We start from the raw sequence: 23,436 nt of genomic DNA, 5'->3' as shown, positions 1-23,436 counted from the left end.
ATTATATATATATATATTGTCTCCAACATAATTTATAGATCATCAACAGCCTGGAGGTAGGAATTATTTCGCTTTCCAGAATAAGAAATAATAATAATTAAAAGATGTCGCAAACAAAAAGCTAATATGATTTTATGCAAATCAAGTTTTTTAAAATGTAGAACAGTATTTGTTAAGATTATTTTCTCATAGATTAGTTTATGAACTCCAGAAGAACAACATTATGGTTTCATTTCTCATGAGAGATGCCTAGACTTTTAGAGCTATAAAATATAAAATGAAACAACAGCAGTTAGATCTGACGATGCTTGATCTCCAGATATTAATCAGCAGGTGTCCATAGGCATGCAGATAGCAAAAAAAGTGAGAAAGCACTAGGAAACCAGTATGACCAGCTGACTTCCTAAGCAGCACAGGATCTAAACCTGGAAGTTTCTGCCCACAGCTCCTGCATGCTTAGCTTTCAAAACAACTTTCTGTAGCTGCATCCAAGTGAGGGAAAATCAATCATGCTTGTAGAAGAGTTGCTCCTACAGTTAATGGTTAATAGATGCATGTAATGAAGGTGGCCTTCCTTGCAAAAGTGATCCATGCAATGAAGAGTCTAAATTCTACGCGACACTCGCTCCTAAAGTCCGAAGGTATTTCTGAAAATGGGAGACACAAAGATTTACATGCTCTTTTGTTTGCCTTGTATGGTTATTAACATGTAGCAACTAACTCAGCTGTGTTCTTGCTGCTGCTGACTCTCCTCAGTGAGCGTTACTGGGTCTCGGTTTGCTCTCCTCACTGCATTCCTCAGCTGTACCAGATGTCAGTCCCTTCCTTTTGGAAGGGCTGAAAGCTCATTCCAAGAGAAAGTCCACAGCCCTTTCTAACCTCTCCAAGTCTGGCTTGGCATTTTTTTTCCTTCTCTTGTCATGAAAGGACAGAGCATTGGGGAGCTTAACCCAGTACAAGGTTATTCAAGTTATCTGCTTGCCATTAGGTATCACTGTGCAGCACTGAATTATTTATTCCAGCTTCCTAGGCAGGTGTGTGGCAAATTTCCATACAGCTTTAATGGGAATCAGATTGCCAGCTTCAAACCCAAATTCTTCATCTGCACCACAGCATGACTGTGAAGTGTTGCTGAGCAAGGGCGGGGTGAACAGTTATGTAGGAACAGACCACACGGTCACAGCTGGAAGAAGTATGTGGGTCTCACTTAATAAAACTTGAGAGAAAATATTTGTAGCTATACAAAAGTATCGACAGAGCCGGCAACATGATATACCTCATGTAACCAACACGATTCTCTCCCTAGGATGGGCACGTACCATATTTTGAAGCCTGATTATCAGTGGGGACTCGACTGTCAGAGTGCACACGCAGAGCACCTGCTGGCAGACACAGCTGCGGGTGTGACAGCTCAACAAGGACACTGTGCATGCAGACTTGCTCTGTTTCCATTTCCAGGTGGAAATTCAGAATAGCACATACCCAGGATGAAGAGGTGGACCTCATCATCACATACAAAGGGCACGCAGAAGATAACGCATGAGCCAGGACAAATGAGGTGGGGCTCTCAGCCCTAATGTGCCCTGACTGGAGGTACCAGAGGCTATGTTCATTTGACTGACAGTCTGTGTGCACCTGAGCAGGTAACCCCCGTGCCTCCTCTGCAGTCAGCAGAGCTCAGGGCACAAACGTCTTATCCAAAAGTAGATGGTGACATCCTGTCCCCTGACCACCGCCCACTTCGCTGAGAGGCGCCCAGAACATGGGGTCCAACACAGGCAGCAGAAGCCAGCTGAGATGAATCACGCCGTGAGAGACTGATGCACCAGAGCCTTTGCAGGTGGTAGCCTCTACATGAAAGCCAGCTTGTGTGGCCTCATCAAAGGGCTTGCCCAGGCCAGCAACCCGGGTGGCATGGCAGCCAGGAGCTTGGTGGTACCAGCACTGCTCGATCCGGGCTAGGAGTAGGTGGTGGGGTGCTCCCTGGGTGGTGACTCCTGGCAGCGCTTCCCCTGCCAACTCGATTGCTAAACATTTATCTTACCCAGCCCATGATTAGGAAAGTCTTCTGAGGAATTACGGGATGCACCCTCTGCAGAGTGCAGTACACACCTAAATGCCCAGGAATAAAAAAAAAAAAAAAAAAAAATGTGTTTCACGGGGAAACAACAGAATGCCTTTATTTATTCCCTGACAATGTCAAACACAACTCAAAGCCAGATGTTAAAATAAAATGGCCTGATTTTTACTGCCACTACTACTTTGTGCTGATTTGGTCAAAAATAAAACCCCTTAAAAACAACAAAAAATGCACAGCTCTGAAATAGCAAACCAGATCAGCATGGAAGAACAAAAAGTTGCTAGAAACTGACAGTGTCTGAATTTGTTTCTTTTAATAGATAAATGTCTGTGATTGTCACAAAAGGGATAGAGCCAGCAGTTTTACTGAAGAGTCCTCAACTGAAGGGTCCTCACTCTCTCCCTAGCCTTGCATAAACTGAATGACTGCAAGGTCAGCTTAGCTGCTTGCCTTGCCAGCAGGGCACCAAGGGATGCCTGAGAAATTATGGTCTCTGTTATAGACGGGGAGAGGGAGAGCTGTGCCTGGATACTGTCTGTGTTTGCAATGCCAAAGCCTGAAAGCGTGCCAATGACAGGCATGCTTTTATCACAGTGGAGCAGACAAAAACATTCAGTGCACTTGAAATCTCAGAGCTGTCTCAAATCACTGAGTCTTTAAATTAATTTAAAACACCTCTGAGGTGGCTTCTGTGGGTCCAGCTGCCCAGGTTACCATGCAGTCTTGGATGAAATAGGTCCTTGGGGGGCAACCTGTATCTTAATTATTCACTTAAATGAATAAGAAAATAAAATGGAAATAGAAAGAACAAGGTGAAGAAGTTCCATTTTGGTTATTATTTTGATGCGCAACACAGAGTTTGATACCTGCTGCTGTCTCATGTGGGTCCCTCTCCAAATCAGAGAATCGTTTAGGTTGGAAAAGACCCTCAAGATCGTTGAGTCCAACCATTAATCTAACACTGCCAAGTCCACCACTAAGCCATGTCTCTAAGCAGCACATTTACATGTCTTTTGAATAACTCCAGGGATGGTGACTCAACAACTTCCCTGGACAGCCTGTTCCAATGCTTATTCTGAAAAAGATTCACACACACAAACAGAAATGATAATCACTGGACAGCACAGGACGGTGCTGGGTGATGCAGTGAGCATGAGGGCCTTAGTGAAGGGATTGGGCTCTGGTTTTGTAGACCTAACTGGTGAGGACACACTCAAATTCTCCAGAAGAAAGTGTCATCTGTGAACTGATACCTGAAAATAACTAATACCTGAGAAAATGTTTCCTATTCCACCAATGTAATATCCATTTAGTATCACCTTTACTCAAATCTCTACTTTTTCTTCCCAGCTCACCAACATTGTCCAACTGCTTACAGAAAACTGCTCATCATTGGCTCTAGTCTGCTCACATTTGTGATTTTACTACCTAGTTTCAGCTTCCTCCATGCAGCACTCTTCACACTCAGTAATATGAAAATCCACATTTGCATCTGCCTTTAATGTCTCCCTCACACAAGGGCATTGCTTCAAGTCAGCTAATTTGCTGGGACAGGTAAATAGCTCTGTGTATTCCTAATTCCTTCCCTTTCCTCTCCCGCACCAAGACTTCCCTAAGTGATCCACCCTTTGCTTGTCCTCTTAATGATCACCTTCCTGCCTGTGTTTTTGAAATATAACCTGTTTCTGAGCTGGCCTCTGTGCCCCCATCTCGACTGCCCTCCAACATACTGGACTGGCTGAAGCACAGGGGCTCACTTCCCCACAGTTCTCCCTGTAACCTCAGTGTCACTCTGCCGAAAGCACAGCACTCATGAAAATGCAAATCAATAAATATGGGTCTAAAGCAGGTTTTTCAACCCTTCCATGCCAGAAAAGACCAATATTCTCAAACAACTATTAACCTTATTATACCCAATTTAGTGAGTTTAGGCTTCACTTCATGTCTTTGGCAAAACAGTCTTTTTAAGACAGCCTGTGATGGGCATGCATCTTATTAACTGCTGTAAAATGTCTTGACCTGGAGATGGCAAAGCTTTTCGTGACCAGTATGAACAAAATCACTCTTGCTGAAAAGATAAGAAGTTTAAAACAATGGCCATTAGAATATAACTTTTTTTTTTTTTATCATCTGCTATTTGTGATGGATTAGAAAAGGTCCTGTTATTCCTGTATATATCACCCTTCATAGAAAAACAGTATTCAGGGCTGAAAAGACCACAAGACAACAGAAGCCAAAGGCATCCATCTTCCTAAGATGGGTACAAGAGGTGAGGTACCTACCTGTCAGAAGTTTCTCCTGTGGGACCAGACATCTCTGTCCAGTGGCCTTCATAAGCTGCATGCCATCAGCACACTCCATCCCTTCACAAACCACCCTCTTCTATAAATGGCCTCACCTGAGCCCGCTTTTGACACTAGGGGAAACCCATTTTTTATCCCACCAGTTGTTGACACTTGTTCTTCAGGAAAGTGAGTTCTCTTTGGTTCTGCAAGCCCCAGCCCTCTCGCAGCTTTCCCACCTTTACTTTTCCCCCAATTTTATTTAAGGGCCTTTTCCCCAGACCCCATGTGCCACAGCAGTTCATTCCTCGATGTACACATGCACCTTTCTCCAGCACAAACCCGGCTACTGCTGCATCCTCCTTCTCCTGCACCCTGAGCTCATGGCCTGTAGGGAAGTGCTGAGTACTGCTGGATTTCCAAAAGCCATGGTAAATTGTGCTGAGAAAAGGCATAGCCTAGCAGCACCATCCAGCACTCAATGCAACACAGTACAGAAGTTAGATGAGGCTTAAAAGATTTAAAAAAAAAAAAAAAAATTTCTTTGTGTCAGGGTCCCAATAACTCTCAGGAGATGGGTCCTGGCTTTTCTTGCCATGCTGAGCCGTAGAAATGGAGAAAGGTATGAGTGGTCATCTCAGGGCACGGCACGGAAGAGGCAGTTATGATCTTGAAATGAGGAGACTTCATTCAAAGGAGCAAATAAAGTAATGAATTAAGGTATCCTGGTGGCAAAAGGGCTATTACACATGAAATAAACAACTTTAATGAGGTTGTAACCCTAGATTTATAGTCTCATCTCCATGCGCAGGACTTCAGGTGCATAACTCCATTAGCACTAATGGGACGTGCACAATTAAAGCCCCACACACCAAGATGAGACTGCTGCTATTAAAATCAGCCATGAACAAGCTTCAGAGAGGTTCTCCCATTTAGCTCAGCAGAGCGATCCAAAAGAGAGATGCTCATTTGTCACCAATCTGATCACTTTGCAACCTGGACAAGTACGAGCAGTCACTATGAATTCTCTGTATGCTGGACATGAGTCAGTGGATAGTCTGTATTTTTTGGGTCAGATATTACTCCTACACATTTTATGGGACATCAGCTCTCCTCTGCCAGGAATAAGCTCCCGTTCTCCAGGAAAGGTCAATAAAACTCTTGACTTCAGTCACCATCACCTCTCACTTTCAAACTGGGGAAGAGGCGTCACAGACTTCCCACCCCAGACATACCGAAACCTCCCGCCTCCCTGGCATGTTGTGGGGAACAAAGCACAGGCTTAGAGAGTGGCTCAGCTCACAGATACAGCGTGTTTTCCCTGCAGGGATCTCAGACTGAAGGCTGTCTATACTATCCTACTATACTAGAAGGCTGTTTATTTTTTGTGTAGAGCAGTGCAAAAATACTGCAGCTAGTTGGGATATCACAGCAGTCCAGAAATGTGAGTTATCTCAGGCAAAGTTTCATCCCAGTGAACTGCTTGTTCCCAAAGCCAGATCTGGTCTGCCCCATACCCTGGCATGGCAATATTTAGCTCTGAAAATAAAAAAAGAAACCTCTGGGAACTCAAAACCAGCATAAAACAGTATTGAAGATACTCTAGAATTTCATGGGGACAAAAAAAAAAATGTCTATCACATACTGAATGTGGACAAAATAGCTCAGTATTTTAAATCTGTAAATATCTCACCCGTACTTAGGAGCAGAGCATATATAACTTTGCTCAGGTGACAATATGCCAGCTGAGACCCTGAGATGCTGCTTGCTTACCTGTTATTTAATAGTGGCACCAGGCAGAGATCACCATTTGAAAAGGGCAACACCTTATATTATCAGGTTTTTTAGCAACCAATGCAATGTTTTTGGAATGGCTTTCTTGCCAGAGAGAGGTAAAAGCTATTTAAATCTGAATAGTGCCACAGCATATGTGAGGGTAATGGAATAAGGCACAGAGGCTGCAAGCATAACTACAATGATAAAACATTAAATACCAATATGACTTTAGATATTTTATTATGCTCTCTTGAGAGTTGCAATTCTTCAGATATATGAAGCATTCAGAAAAATGGAATTGAACCCTTCGTCACACAATTTTTTTTCTACAATATTAAAAATGTAATTTTACCAGAAGCCATGGGGACTTCTATGTTCTTAATATACTGAAAGATTTTTACAAGCTAACATTAAAACTGACTGAGATGCCATACACATTCTTGCTCACATTTAGGTCTGAAAAGCTATTCACTTTAGTTTTGTATTGTAATGTCTATATTCGTGTATGCTTAATACTCACAGATTTCAACAGTACAAAATTCTGACATCATTCCTGAAAAGTCCATGTTCACACAGAATCCAATGGTTTTACCATGAGCTTTAGTGGCAACAGGCTTAAGCCCAGAAGTCTTAAATCTGATAGACATTAAAGATGGAGAAAATTTACTGGTTAATCTAATTTAGCTAGCACAAGAACATTCTCTACAAGGCCAAGGTTATTAATGGCAGCACAAGTAGCTGCATTTATGCAGAGGCTACTTAACATTTTCCATTGTAATACTCCACTTCAGAATAACTTTGAACAATTCAGGCTAAACATTCCTGATGTTAGCTGTCTGACTAATAGGATCTTTTTTGGGAAGCTTTTGCTCAAGGGATTCAGCTATTTCCAAGACTGAGGTTACAAAAAAGAAAAAAAAAAAAAATGAAAACCCCACAGTTTTACATGAAAAGCTCTGGTGCTTCCATAAAGTAAAACAAGAGTTTTGATCATCACCCTAATGAAAATTCAAAGAATGACCAAGGGTGGAGGCTGAAAAAGAGCACAGAGTATGGCTGAAAATAAATATTGGGATGAGCTAATTACAGAATTAAGAAACATAAGAAAAGTTTCAGGTGCTAAGAAGAGCCTAGGCAGAACAACCTTGTCTGGCTGGTAGGGTTACAAGGCTTGGAGTGTTCATCACATCTATGCATTCTGGCCTCAACACTGCTTTGCTATTTGGCAAGTAGCAAGCAGCCCATTAACATCTCTTTGTTGTCAGGTACATATAGCAGGTAATGGCATTGTGCTGCTGCTTTCCACTCTCTAAACTCTGAAAGAGGGCAACTGTGCTTCCAATACAACCTCAAAACACAGCTGGCATGGCAGTCTACACAGATTCATACAAGAAAATCTGTTTTACTGAACTTTGGAAATCTAAACCCTCATGAGACAGGAAAAACTTGAATTGTCAGTGCAATCTTCATCCAGCTACTCAGCACAGAACCTTTTAATGGTCTAATCATGTACTCTTTTCTCCATAAGATGTAATAATCAGGCAATTATACTTAGATTCTCCAAATTATATCAAGGATCTGCTGAGCATGGGCTGGATTGAGCACATGAAGCACTTTAAACGCATATGACAGACATGGCATCTCTCTTATGGAGTTTACACTCTAAAATTGCAAAAGACAGAATCGCTGCTTATTGCACTGAAGAGTGAAATGCTGGGAATTCAAGAACCTGCCCAGAGCATTTGTCCAGATCTACTGTATCCAGGTTTAGACACAGGATTCCCACCAGGCTCATGTCTACATGGCCAGGCAGTTGTGAATGACGAAGCAGCTCGTATGTTTCATATCAAGAAGAGCTGCTCTTTACATAAGGGAATTATTCACCTATGTCTATTAACATCACTACTTAAGCCCTAGTAACAGGAGTGGCAAGTTCACAGCTATTGCCTGGGTGGCAGACAGAGGTGGTGGCAAGGAGAGATTGTGGCTTGTGAACCACAAGATACGGACAAGCTTCTCTCCAGACACGGTGGTCTCCTCTTTTGGGACTGCTCAGCCCGTGGCCCAGGTCCCCTTTTGCCTCCTTCAGTGAGGAAAGCCCTCCTACATTTTGTAGAAGAAAAGCAAATCTTCAGTTGTCCCAAGAGAGGAAGAAGCAGCCGCCTACAAAGGGGATGAGAAATTTCAGATAAGATGACTGATTTGTATCACTTTAGTAATCTAAAAATAGCTGAAAAATACCATAAATATACAAAAGGAGTCTCTTCTAATAATGCTGTGATCTAATGAAAATTCGTATGACTTCAGAAATATTCACACCAACAAATGCTATAGGATTTGATTTTTATGCCAGTGTGTGTAATTTGCAGTCACAATCCACTTGCTTTGTGACCACATAACTGGTTTAGTGCTCAGTTCAAAAGCTTCTTTTCTTCTCATAAGTCACCTTATTTCCTTTCTACAGATAAATAAAATGAAAATGTCTGGGTGTCCTTCCCAAGTAGAAATTTTTCCTTTGAGAGTGGGGATTCATTAAACATTCATCAAAGTCTTATGAAAATCAATTAGCGAATGGGAGAGTTTTTAATTTCCAAGTACCTTGTTCAACTACAATAGATGTTATCCACCCCAGGACAGATGCTGGGTCGTCCATGCGAACCCAAATCTGCACAGCTCCCTCTTCACACACCCTCCCTGTCTGCACAGCTGTGGATACCAGCAGAAATGAAGGGCGATGTTGAGCTTTTCTAAAGAAGCAGAGATTACATAGTTACGCAGTCCGTTAACTCCGCTCCGATAACATCTAAACTCATCGGCCAAACACAACAAGGTGATGGATCGGTGGGGCTGAGCGCCCAGGCCCCAGAGCAGACCAGCAGGATGCGCAGCCCAGGAGGGGCTGCAAACAGGCAGCGACAGAGAGAGCTGCCCCAGCACATGCTCGAAGAGGGGAAGAGTAAGAACCTCCTGGAGGGAGCTGAAGATACAACGCGGCAGTTCTGTGCAGGAGTTCTGAACGGCTATTTGTGGTTGAACTAAAAAGACCAAAAAGCCACAAGAAATGAAGTCCATGACTGTTTGTGATCACATATATAACTGTAGAAAGTGCTCCTCTATCAACTGAAAGTTGTTGTTTTTTTTTCCCCTTATTGTACTAGAAACCTAGATAGTTTTAGAATATGACTTCAGGAGTCACATTAGAAGTAATTAAATTGAATATGACCTTGTAGTCCATGTAAACAAGTTGTAAACACTGTTGAAGCTTGTAATTGCTAATCCTTTTGGAAACTAGTTTTTTCATAGCTAGTAACAACAGATTTGCCTGACTACTGTGTTATGTTAAATGTTACAATTAATAGAACCATACTTTTGCTTTGCTAAAAATAACTAACTAAACAAATAAATCCGCGTGGAAGATGCAAATTGGGTCCAAAGCAGAAACTGCTTGTGTCACAATCTGTTGTAAGACAGACTAGCCTTGATCATCGTATTACTTACATATTCTCCTAAATATATAAATTGGTCATTATTAGTTACACTTTCAGGCATATTCACTACCACATCTTGAAACAGGCAAGGGTGTTGCAACTGGTGCATTCCAGTTATATAATATGCTTTCCTGCCTTAGATGCAATCTCCAAGCTAATAATTAAATTTGCTAATGTTAAAGAAGCCAAATGAAAGATTTGGGAACACAAAAAATAACCAGTTCTGTGACAGACAAAACCTACTTTAAATCCTTTGATTTGTTTTCAAACATCAGGATACGCAAGCAAGCAAACACTGCACGTGGGGTGAGACCCCTGAACCTTTCAATCAGCTTCCAACTTTCTAACCTGTGGGATGTGACTCTCCATCAGTTTTACTGAGATAAGAGATCAAATCGCACACCGAATGACGAAAACAGGACACATTTTTGCATATAAGACTAAGTTTGTATTGCTCAAATCCAGAAAAATTAAAAAAAAAAAAAAAAAAGATCAAAAACTTGAGATATCATATGATATTTAAGGAACACCACTCTGTAATGGTGAGAGATTAATAAATTGATCATTTAAACCAGAATGGAAATCTTTGTTGCACGCATTCTTTTCATCTTATAAAGCTTTTGAAGTCTTTAACTGTTTCTGCTGAATAAATACATTGCTAACCTTTCTTGTTTATTTTACTGACAACCTATGCCTTTTAATATCATTATAAAAATGTATCTGGCCATTCTTCCTCACATATAAATGTTTGCTTTAACTGAAATAAGACATGGACTTTTCTCTCACTAAGGAGCCTTTTGCCAAAGCTGTTGTTTTTAAAGACATCCTCTACAGCTCTGTGCAATTTGCTACCACTCAGCATATGATGAGTTGTGTCAACAGCAATCTGTTCTGTCAATTAAAAGATCAAAAAATAAAACACAGGCCCAACTTTGTATAAACCTCCTTCAAGTTGTAAAGCTGGTATGAAAAGCTTCTGAATCCCGCCCTCTGGACGAGTCCCAAGGAGCAGCACCCCACCTCCTGCACCATGCCAACACATTCAGGCCCCTGCAGCTGACGACCAGGGGCATGAGAAAGTTGAACTCATGACCATACCTGACACATGAGCAACTGAAACTTCCACCATGACTTTGATGTTCAGATCACAAAATTTAAAGCATCTTTCCAACTGCAGACAAAGCTTTCCAGAAGAATTCATGGAAAAACAAAGCACGTAAGGACAGAAGGCATTGGATTTAAAGCAGTATGCTTTTTTTGCTTAAAAATCAACAAGCTGTGGGCAAAATCTTAAGAAAATTAAAAGGAAGCATAAAATCCAGGGGAAGAAAATGCACAGGAAAGGAAAAATCATGAGGGACGTATCTGTCACCCGAGGGCTGGCAAACTGGATGAGAAGCAGTTCTGCAGAGAGCAATTCAATTCTTACTGCACACACTGCACGTATTTCGGCTGGTGATATTATTTGCATCACCAGCTCCTAATGACTTCTTAACTGAGCAGCAGGAGTCCTTTGACTATCAAGTGAGAACCATTAAATAGTTCTTGCTTCTTAAAGATGTTTCAGATTGTCACCAGTGATCTCTCATATCAGAGATTCATCAGAAGGCAAAAAATCAGGCAATACTGACCAACAAGATTAATGACTCTTGTGCTCAGGAATTTGCAAAGCATAAAAAGCATAAACACAAAGATGTCAGATGTTCTTTACAAGCATTATTGGTTGCCACTGCAAATCCCATCCAACATCTTTGTTCGCACCAAAAGGACATCTGCAACCTCACCCAGACCTTCTCTCCTCTGTACTCTGTGCAGTTGTTTACATCTGCACAAACACTGACCACCTACCTGGCAGTACCTTATACTCGATGCTGTTCAGCTCTGCACAGAAGTCCAGACTTTGACAGGATGCAGAGAAATTCAGCCTCTAAAACATACAAGTACTTTGGGGAATATCATGTGGAGCTAAGAAGAAAAAGGACATGATAACCTTACGTAGAGTAATGGGGAAAGCACCCCAAGTTCTCTCCATGTGGGCAGTCATCAGGGAATGCTTACAGTTCAGATGGAGCTTAGTCCAACTTTGAAGACACCAAAAGGAGAAAGGAATACTATTATGTATCTTGATCTCCAGATAAGGGCATGTCAAGTATATCTGGATTACAGAAAAGCTCTCTTCCATTTGGTTTCATTTTCCTTAAATATTAATATAGAGGATTAGTCTCTGATAACAACTGTGGCAGTTAACCATATCCGAGGAATTACAAGTATTTTGTTAGTTAACCAAGCAGATGGTTCAAAGTTTAGCATCTTTCCTATTGCCTGTTCTGAATATGACCTCAGGGCTGTCAGTATAACCAGACACATTTCAGATTGTTAGAAAGGCTCAGAGATTAACCCGTTTCACTTTGTGTTGTGGAATGAGCACACACCACCCATTACTCTGACTCCTCAGGGAGGGCGTTACCTTGAACTATAGCAGCACTAACTTTCTAACTATTTATACAACACCAAGTTGTATCCACTCCACTTTTTGCCAGCAAAGCCCTTATGTTTTGTCTATACGTGAAAAGAGAGTTGATGCAGAGGACCATACCTTCCCGTAAGGAGGCAGTCATGGCAGTTTGACCAAGGTAGTGCTATGGTTAAGGGCGATGGCACTTACGAGCCATTTCAAGTAGCTTCAAATTATCAGTACAATGAGAATGTTTTACAAGGAGCAGTGGAGCAGGGGCAGTAGATATCATAGCAAAATTGGAGCTATACTGGTGAAGATCCCAAGTATCAACCAACTAGAATAAATAATGGTTTTCTTCAGCATGAAAACTAAAGTTGTTCCCTTTTTTCTCCTTTCAAACCTCACTTTTGAAAGACTTGCACAACATCTAGCTGAGAACATTTGCTTGTAAGACTTGGCAATTAAGAGCTGACTTCCAAAGTAACATTTTCTTTTACATGGATTATAACTCTGCACAAGTGAAAAGCAATCACAAAACAATTATTTCAACACAGACCTTCATGGTTAGGAGTGTGACAAGAGAGATGATGGCTAGAGGCAGACTTTGTGTGTAACTAATGACTGCAGGGAAGGTTTTCCCTTACGTGCACATTTGGTCTCTTGTGTGCATGTGTCACCTGTGGACACATGATGGGGATGGAACCACATGGCAGAGGCCTTGCTTGTCCCTGCAATGACAATAGGCTCACTGACCAAAAAGAAGTTCTAACTCTTTAGAGATGATTTTTAAAGACTCTAATGTCACTGCATTTTTATTAGCATACAGAAAAGCCTATGATAATTAGAAATGAAAAAGACATGTCTTACGGTGAATGAGCTGCCAGCTCACTCACGTTAGGAAGAGAGCATGTAAAAGCGGAGTTCCAGGAATATAGAGATAGTGGGGGAAAGCTCACACTGAACCCAGCATGGAGACACAGCCCCACCCGTTTTAATTCCTTATCTCCACAGCTCTTGGTTCTCATTTATAGACCAACTGCTTCAACTGACTCCACCTCCCTCACGCAGGGAGGCTTCCTCTAATTATTTCCACCATGACAGAAGGGTGATTCAGAACAGTCAAATCATCTCCAAAGCCTGCATAAACCTCACCTACCTCTGTACCTCATTCCCCTGTCTGACTCAGGTCCATACCTTAGGAGTCACAAATCTCTGCTTAAGTCTTCCATATTTCTTCATGGACTTTACTTGATGTTTAGCACATTTGATCTAGTTATATAAAATTCACCAATCTTGTAAAACTCCAGCGCAGTAGACTATTACAGTCTTCTTTCTCGCATTTACATCCTAAGTCTTAAAGAACTAATTCAAAACACACAGCTTGTTTTTAACCTGTTCCAAGTATTTATTTTGCTAACACCTCCTTCGCAGACCTTCTAGTACGTATAATGTTACTGCTGCTTTCTTCTATACACAGTCACTACAGAGTCAGTCTTCTATTCCCAGTTATCCAGAAGATAATTTTTTCTATCTCAGATGTCTCATCTTAGTCTAATTATCTGCTCCTACTTCTGTTCCCTGATGGTTATTTTGGTCCTTCAGCAAACTAGAAAATTAACGCAGTTTGAATATCATTTGTATAGGAAATTAAACTCAATCATGTGGCACGGCAGCAGGATACTTAACTAATCTTTGATTTCAGAGAAGTTCACTGTATGAAAGCCAACACAAAGGTGTCCAAAGTTTCCAAGGCAAAAGATCAGACTGGCAATTTGCCAGGTATGTGAGGGCTGAACAAAATTTGCATCTTTATTTACATAAATACTGCCATCACTATATATTAGACTGAAAAAGAATTAGTTCTTAGTCCAACCCCCAAGTTTTCATATGCTTCTGACTTTCCATAACATGCACCTTAGAGGCTGAAATATTCCATACTAGGTCCATATTTGGAGGATGTCATTTATTTTAAAAGACCAAACCACACTCCTTCAGCCATTTTAGGCTCTCAGAACTCATCACACAAAGACATGCAAGAAAGAACTCAAGAAAAAAAAGAAATCAATGACAGCAACACTTGTGAGTTTCCACATATTAAACCTTTGAATTAATATTCTTGTTAAAAAGACAAATAGCCTGAGTTCAGGAATAAAGACACATCCAGATGGCAAAGTTAATGCAGAGTAGGCATTTACAACACACCAGCTGCTCTAGGTCAGCTACATTCTACAGTTTCTGCCATGAAGACTTCAGTGGCATCACTGGATTTCAATCCAGTTGGTGGTGGCAACAGAAAATGGGAACACAGTTCAGCACAATATGCTGTGGATCAGTCTCCACGTAACACTAGTTTTGTATGTTCTGGATGTGAAGCCTACGAAATATTTGTGATATGGAAGGACCATTGTACCACACTGTCCAAACAGATTAAAATAAAAATGAGCAACTGCTCCAAGTGACTAGCATATTACGGTTGTAAGTTCTTAACCAGAACTGGGAAATCTTAAATTTCTTCTGTGAAGTCAGCCATACTGAACATTTGTAAAAATGTGTTTTAATTTCAGATTCCAAGTTAAATAAAACCTGTATTATTTGCTATGACTAAACATGAATAACTGCCAAACATTTAGAAAACCTGAGTGACCACAGAAAATTCCAGTCGAATAGGGCCAACAAATAAGGAAATACTAAAATATCATTAAAATTTGCCTTTATTTTTCTTATAGGAGAATTCTACACAAACCAAGGTGACTGTTTTACAAGACTCTTTTCCCAATATACTAAATTTTCAAGAGGATCATGAACAGTATAAAACTGTAAATAACTTCCCCTGTTGAGGGCTACAGCAAAGTTTTTTCAGTTGTTGTAATCTTGGAGAGCCTGAGCCATGAAAAGCTTGCCCAGGTTCTGTGCGTTGAACTCCTTAATATTCTGGCAGTAGGTATTAATTTGACCTGTCAATAGGAAAGAAGAATAAACCTTTGTCAGTTTGAAAATTCAGAAACAACATAATTTTTAAAAAGCCAAGCGTGCATGAATCATTGAGGACTTATACAGAAAAACAACCAAAACAGCTCAACTACTCTACACTTAGGAATTTTACATTTTTAGTATTCCCAAATAAGTTTGGGAAGAAGAAGAAACTAAATTAGCAGAATATGTAAACTGGTATGCTCAAAACCCCTTTAATTTTCCTACAGTTCTATTACATACAATTTCTGAAAAGACATGTGACAATAAAAAGAATAAACAATTCTTGCTGCTGTACTGAAAGCTTAATCACATCAATTGTTCAATTTAGTTACTCTAAAAATACTGCAAGACTGAATTTCAGTTCTGTTCTTATGCATTTGTTGTCCCTATTGAAATATCTCTAACAAATATTCTTCAGTAGCAGACTGAAAATTGTGGTACTCCTGCTTGACACTTCGCTAGATTTTTTTCCACCTAATATTTCACTTTATCAGCTATTTCAAAAATCATCTGGGTATGAAGACTTGTCAGTGCTTTACAAATCAAACATGCCCATCAAAACATTTTTATACACGTACTGCTACAAGTTATTTCCCTTGTTAGCTAGGAATAGCAAAACATGAAGCCAGTTTAATCAAAATTAAGACTGTTTAGAAGGCCAATAAACTCTCAATTTAATGCTCTGTTTGAAAAGTTTTTAAATGCCTCAGAGACAAAAGAACTAAGTTTTATTCTTTATCCACAAACTTTACTTCATCTAAGTTGAAGTGGATGCTTTCAATTCTTCCCCTGACTATGGTAAAAGGAAAAACTAAGAGAGTGCTTTGGCTGAAAACTGTTTTTTCCTTTAAGTATAATAGCTTTCAATTCCCCCTCTTCTAAGAGATGATTCATCCTAAACTATCACTTTCATAAAACACATGTGTACATACACACACACACACTTCTGTTGCGTTTTTAAGCCATGCTAAAGCTGAATGTTTAAATACTTTAATGTTGCTAGGATTCATTAACTGGTAAAAACTATCAAAGCAATAGTTTTTTGAAAGACTGGAAGGAATAGTAAATCAAGAACATGATTTCTTCTACAAGCAGCACTTCTTAGCAGTGTCAAACAATATTAATGTTAAAATCTCTTGGTCACTCCAAAACTTGAGCCGTAGTTCAAATTTACTTTTTTTTTTCTTTTTTAGTTTAAATATCGAAGCACTCTTTTTTGTACACTAAATTACCAGGACTTTGGTTTCTCTCAGTACAAAACAAGGTGATAGTTAACTGATCCAAAAAGCCTGCTGTAGTTAAACAATTTGCTTTCTCATGACATTTCCCAAATTTAGATTACTTAGCAGGGCATCTAGGTTTTCTGCTCTCTGTTGCCATTGTGAGGTCCCAGATATTTTTAACTTTCCAGGAGGCACAGGACAGGCACTGATTTTTGTACCAAACTATGCCTACGTACTGCACAACACCAGTAAACCGAATAAACTGGGGCTGTGGGACCTATGTCTTGTTCCCGTTTACATTTTCATTCACCTTGGCGTACAGGAAGATGGGGGTAGTTTCCCTAAAACCCTGGCCATAGAAATCAAATTATCCCAATTATGTGTGAAATCAAAAGTAAAAACTACTCAGCTGCTGCAACAGCCAGTTCAACACCTAGGGATGTGATCAGGAACTTAGGGCTGCAGACAACTACTCTGCTCTGAACCAGCAGTTCCAGCCCAAATGGTGTATGTAATTCCTGCCCCTTCTCTGTGCAGCCCCCTGACGTCTGGAGTTGAGGAAGGAGCTGGGGTATGAGTGCCGGGAGCAGCTCTCTGACTGCAGTAGTCGCTACACCCATTCGTGCAGAAAGCCTGCTCTGTGGGGCTTTTCTTCAGCTCTCCTTTAGAATCCCATTTCACCCTCTCAGAATGGAGCCAGGGAGGGGCTCTGGCTACTGCTCCTGCCCTTTCCCACCAACCCAGGAAGCACAGATAGCCAAGCAGGAGCTAGGTACCATAGCAAAATAAGAAATAAAGGGAGAAAGACTCTATACATCAAGTTTAAAGCTTTATGCAGCCATTCTGGTTCAACACAGCAGCTTGCTTTCAAAAAATTACATATGTTCGTATCTGTATGGGTAACATGCCTCTGTTACTTACCTAGATTGTTTAAAATTCTTCTATGTGTCGAAGCTTACTTTTTAATAAAGGCATGTCCTGCCTACTAGTAATAAGGTTGTTTTTCTTAGTTGTTTGTTTGGGGTTTTTTTTTTTGTTTTTTTTTTTTTAAACTTCAGACACTAGGGTTATAGATCACAGGTTGAAACCACCACCTTTGATCAGATGAAGGAATACTACTAATGCCAAAAGACCACACCATAACGGCAAAGGTAATGAAAAATTAAGATGCTCTCTAAGGTAACAGCTGCACGTTTTCCCCAGCTAATATTCATATATGAAAAAATAAGTCGAAGAGGCTTCTAGAACGTTACCCGCAATAAGGAGCGACTCCATTCTTGGGGGCGGCTGTGGTGGTTTAAAAAGTTTATTGATGTCCTCCTCAGGAAGAGGGGCTTCTCCTCGACTTTGACGCTGTATATTTTCTTGCTGACGTCTCTGCTGGTACTGAAAATAAAGTAACAGAAACAGAATGCAATAGGACTTCCAAAGCAGGAAAAGGGTTTTCTTTTCAGATGCTCTTTACATACCATCAAGTATTTTTTTTAAATATACTTTTAAAACACAATTCAGTTTCTTTCAAATAATGCAAATGAAATTCACAGTTTATTTCAATTCATTGATAACAAGCATTTGCTCCTCGTCCCCCGGTTGTCATCTTAAATAAGTGAGGCACTGGAAAATTATGTGGTTCTGAGGTGATGGGGTTTAAAATTTTTTCATAAATACTGTATCTGCTGGCAAGAATACAGCATGGTAGATAATGGCCTCCATTTCCCCATGCAAAAAAGGAAAACAAGGTTGGAATAAGTAGGTATGAGAAGCCATTACCTCAAATACTTACACAAACCAGAAATAAGCAATTTTACGCAAGTTAAAGGTCAAAACAATATTAATGGGAAAGGGGAAGAGAACTTGATTAAACAAGGTATTTTAAGCCAAAAGATATTAACTCTAAACTGAGGACAAAGTGCTAGCTGAAAAAAAGCATAATGGTTTATTTCTCCATTGCAGTTATTTAGATATTTTGCCACTTTGATGACATTTCTGTGTGGGTTACCTGAGAACATACTAGAGTAGCAGTTTGTAGAAATTATTTTGCTGTAAAATAAATAAATAAAACCCCAAACCTCAGATTTCCTTTCAGTGCTTCCCTTTGCCATGCAGATTACACTAGGTTTAGAAAAATTAAGGCAGACCATTTCTTCAGCCATTGGATAAACATTTGTTCTTGCAGAAGTACATACATTCAAAAATACATATGTGAGATTTTGTACTGTATGCCACAGCCAGGAATTAGATGTAAGGTTTATCTATTGAAGCCCTCATGTTCAACACACAAAAATCTTTAAAATAAACAGGCCAAAGAGTACAGGGTGTTTTCTCTCACTTACTTAAATATATCTGTGCATAAGAGTCTGAAAACAGTTCATACTTGGTGGCATATTCAAATGAAGTAATTTTTTTTCCAGTAGTAGTGACAAATACATGGTTTTGGACAATGTTAAAAATAAAATCTTAAATGCCCATATTTGTATGTGAATTGCACGTAGTTTCTTCTTTCTTTGCATTACTCCATTCACTTCTCAGCAGTCTGCCTATTATTCTCTATTGAAACGGCTTGCTCTTAATCACAATTGCTCCATTTTAAAAATTAAGTTAAGACCACTAACTATGCTGCAATGAGCCACTACTAAAGCAGCTATAGTTAGTAAAGAAATGAAGTGAGACACCATGGAACCTACTTTGCTCTGCTTTTCAAAATAAATAAATCCCCTTGTTATTAACAAGAACCTTTGAAGTGGATGCCATCTTTCTATTCAAATTAGGCACCAAAGGAAAATAAATTTTCTGAAGATAACATGCATGAAGCTTCTGTCCTCAAGAATTACAAAGGCAGGAGAGACCAATGATCATATACTGCTTCCCTTAAGTACTCCCTGTTCAAGCTACACTTAAGTAAAGTGAAAAAAGCCAATTCTGATTTTAAAATAGTCAGTGATGAAGCATTTCACATGAACCACAGGTGCTCTTTTTAATAATTACCTACTTTGTGTAGCAATACCTGCAATATTTTATCTTTAAAGTGGCCTGGCCCATTTTCAGTTGGCCGATATTGAATCTTGTCATATCTCTGTCTGCTAGATTAAAGAGTTCAAATTTATTTTTCATGCAGGTACTTCTTGAGTAAGCAAGTCACTAGTTAACTTAATTTATCACATGAAATGAATTACATTCACTAAGATCTGCTTTCCAAGCTTTTAAATCATTCTCATAGTGCTTTTTTCCAATTTACCAGCATTCTCCTATAATTAGACACAGTGTTGCTTTATCAAATATGCAGCAACAGCAAATAAAGTAATACTGCCTCCAAATTGAAGAACTGTTGAGGTTGCAAGGTACCTCTGGAGGTCACTTTGTCCAACCCCTCTGCTCAAGCAGGACCACCTAGAGCTGCTCTCCAAACTCAGTATTACCTAATCAGACTATTTTGGGCATCAGGAAAATTAAAAGGCAGCATCAACTGATCAGTATTACTATCTACTGATACAAAACGTGACTGAAATATAATTTCCAAGCAGAGAACAGTCCGCTCTCTTTTAAATATGGACTATGTTTCTTTATTTCTAGATGCATGACTACATGTGATGATATTAAAACATGGTTTGTTTTGGAACAATTCACTTGTAGTTTCAGCTCTTTCATTTAATTTATTAAACCTCTAATCCCTCTGTCCACAGCATATTTAGCAATTATTTTAGCTAATCATAAATCACTAACAAAAATGTAAAATAGCAAAGAAAGACCAATCCACACTAAATGTCAGCAGAAGCAAACCCATTTGATCATTCCCTATTAACTAGCAGATTTTATAAATCTACTTAGTGGATATGTTTCTGTAAGAATTTTATCTCACTTAGATCGAAATTCATCTGTTCTAGTTAACATCACCCAAACGGTATTTTGAGGAAAAAAACCCTCTCATTCTGGTTTTCCATGTTACCAACCTGGTGTTTCTGCTGCTGCTGTTTGCTTACATTCCTCAGGTAGGTATTGTATTTAACAATGTCTTGGCTCATCTCATCCACTCTGTCCATCAGCAGCTGCAGACTCTTCCCTAGATGATTACTGAAATACAAGAAACATTCATGAACGACTGAGTTTATTAAAAAAATATTTAAATTTTAAAATTCATCTCAAGTAATTTGACCAGCATTTCTGCACTAATGGAACAGTTTGTAAATTTTTAAGTTGCTGATTACCTTTGTTCATACATTCATTTGATGATACTTTACAAAGTAAATTTTGATGAAGAAAAGTAAAGTTTGATGATACTTTACAAAGATGCTCATCTAGCATGTTTACTACATTGCAAATACCATATTTGAGTGTTTGGTCTTTGCAGGGAATCTCATAGTTATGAAAAAAACAATGCCTTGTGTGAATTTACTGATATTACAGATGCAGGTCAAATGTTTAATAGAAAAAGTCTGATGCTTTTGTGACATGCAACCCCGAACAACGTTCCAGTAGATGTGTTCAAAGAGTTTGGTTTCAAGTTTCTGCTAGCTTTTTCATGAATATTTAACTATCCCTCTGCACGGATAGTTAAATATTCTTCAGAACTTCATCTCATTAACTAGTCTATCAAACCACGCCTGGAAGTTCAGCAGACATCGCTTGATCTCAGCCGTTGAGAGGGAGTGTTGCGTCCAGTCCAGCCAGCTCCACATTCCATACCATAGGCAACATGGAAGCAGCTAGGCTGGGCGCGTCCAGTTCCAGTTATGCGATCTACTGCCTTGGCCAGACAAATGCAGTCTGTTAAACAACTTTTATCGTAACCATTTTTAGCAATGGATTCAGTATTTTGCAGGAATGCTCAACTGAAGGTATAGCTTCCAAGTTAAAGTTTTGGAAGTTTTTACGTTGGTGCCCATGGAGACAGTATTCATCCTAAATTGTGTTTACAGGGTAGTGCAGTAAAAGAAGGATCCCTACCGCTCTCTATTGATCCCTCTGATCAGAATCTAGTTTGTTGGCTCCAATCTAAGCCTCACCCAGTCCTACCTGGCTGAAGACCAATGACTCGAAAAGCTAAACTCCATCCTTCTTCTCATCAACTGAAATCCACTACTGTTCATGAGAGTTTCTTTCAAATAAAAAGTTTGGTGCACTTCCAGATCAGAATCGTACCCTTCAGTCACTGCTTCTCCACGTTATCGGAGATTCTTTCTGCCTTTTATACTGCATTCCCACCATCCTACACCCTACGGACTGGGGAAGCTCTAACTGGAAGAGAAAGTGAAAAGGGAACCACATATGTAATACTATGCACGTCCCTTTTTAAGGGTAAATTATTCCCCAAATCCATAGAACTCACTGTTGGAGACAGAAGCTGGTGATGTGCTGAGGCACTAGAGGATACCTGCTGAGAACGGAGCTAAAGACACCCTGATCTCCGAGTACTAGGACAGCTGAGTACTAGGCTCAGCTTTCACTAGCTGTGCTGTCTGCTCACTGAACAAAAGGCTGTATCAGTAACTTCAGACTACAATTTATTTACAAGCCAGAGTTTTAAATCTCAGTTGCGTACACGGGCAGATGGTGAGGAGGACTTCAGCTATGCAGCAGCAAGAAAGGCGCCACTATAATAATTATTTTTAAACTTCTTGGGCTTTTTTTTGGTTGAACATTTCAAGCACATGATATTTGGAACTGTGGAATATTGCCATGGCTAGGGGTGTGCATATTTTCAGTTTTTTATAGAGTTTATATTATACAGAGTTAGTGTTAGAACTGGATATTATCAGAAATGCCTATGTGGGTACACACTAATAGCCTTGTAGGGTATGTGGACATCAGGAACACATAATTATTGTACAGATAGTGTCCATATGAAATATAGCTACTTACAAAGAATGATTTTATGTGAATCTCTTTGGGAGCAGCTTAGTACAGCAGAATACAGAAACAGAGAGTTATTGTTAGAAGTTGCAGTAATATAGTGTTTGCTCTCATTGCCAGGGAAACAAAAAGCTAAAAAACAGATAACTTAAACAGATGTGAACTGAGACATGAAGTGATAAGTACACTGCAAATACAGAACTAGCTTTTTCCTCAGTTCTCATGTGTCTGATATCCTTTTTTGCTCCATCTCTTAATAAAATAGAAAGACCATAGGAAGTAATTGGTAAAAATGTATATATACAATGTTTAAGCAAGTTTTATTCAGCTGAAGGTTATTCAGACGAGATTTAGGAACTCAAATCGCATTGCTCCAGCCCATAAGACTCATCATACGCTTACTTAGCACAAAGGCTCTCTTAGGCACCTCTTTACCTTGTGCACTCACCTACAGCACATCTCAAAGATCATGCTACTAGGAACCTATGTGACCCCTACACATCAATGCAACTAAAAAAATTAAAAATAAATTAGAAAAATATTTAAAAAGGAGGTACCAGTAAATGCTGCTCACATCCCCTTCAAGACTCACTTTCCTACGAGGTTCTACAACGCTCTGTGATAGCCAAATGTACACATTGTGGAGCTCAACACTTGCATTTGTTGTTCTGATGGCATCGGTAACAAAGAAATGGCATTTTCAATGGATGCATTTCAGTCAGCTGATTCAGCAGTCAATTAAATCAAGTTTACAACTAGATTGGCAAGTAGTGTAGACCAACAGGAACAGATCTATAAAGCAGAACAGCTGGTGCTGAGAAGCCAGTGTCCACGCTACATGTGTTTCAGGGGGGTTTCTTATCTCTAGTCCTGACACGGTCCAATGATCTGAACGCCCGCTAGCTGCTGAAGCACAGCAAACGCCTATTTTCAGTTTAGTTTAATGTGAACCAAGTCAGGTCTGAGATCACTCAGTGGTGATGATCTGAGTACACTCTTGAATGGAATTAAAAGACAACACTCCACCTTAAGATAGCAACAGCAGAACACCACATCTCAGTTATCAGTGAATCTTTGTAGGAGAAAAATATCAACTGCAGAACTGCTACCATAGTAAGCATTAGAAACTACACATGGGGACTGTGCTCTTTTTTGGGGGAGAAATATAGATAATAAAAGAGGAAAACCAGACTGGCAGTCTCTCCTGAAGTTAAAACAGTGGAAAAAAAATGTCATGTGGATTCTTACACATCTAATGAAGAAATAATCTAATGTGAGAGAACTCCTTCACCAGAATTGTTATTAGGAT

At 39.7% G+C, this 23,436-nt stretch overlaps 1 protein-coding gene across 1 annotated transcript in view; it reads right to left on the bottom strand.

Annotated features, from left to right (window-relative positions):
- Positions 1 to 14,777: 14,777 nt before the first annotated feature.
- The window catches only part of EIF3H (eukaryotic translation initiation factor 3 subunit H), an 89,457-nt gene continuing 80,798 nt past the window's right edge, over positions 14,778 to 23,436 (bottom strand). Inside the window, exons 6-8 of the mRNA XM_042786037.1 lie at positions 20,228 to 20,348; positions 17,534 to 17,666; positions 14,778 to 15,038 (exon numbers count right to left, since the gene is read on the bottom strand). Coding sequence (XP_042641971.1) covers positions 14,941 to 15,038; positions 17,534 to 17,666; positions 20,228 to 20,348 — 352 coding nt within the window. The 3' untranslated portion in view covers positions 14,778 to 14,940. The remainder of the gene's footprint in view (positions 15,039 to 17,533; positions 17,667 to 20,227; positions 20,349 to 23,436) is intronic.

This window comes from Tyto alba, unplaced genomic scaffold, assembly GCF_018691265.1.
Source record: "Tyto alba isolate M040663 unplaced genomic scaffold, T.alba_DEE_v4.0 Super-Scaffold_9, whole genome shotgun sequence".
NCBI lineage: Eukaryota > Metazoa > Chordata > Aves > Strigiformes > Tytonidae > Tyto > Tyto alba.
This window is presented reverse-complemented; position numbering and strand designations above follow the sequence as displayed.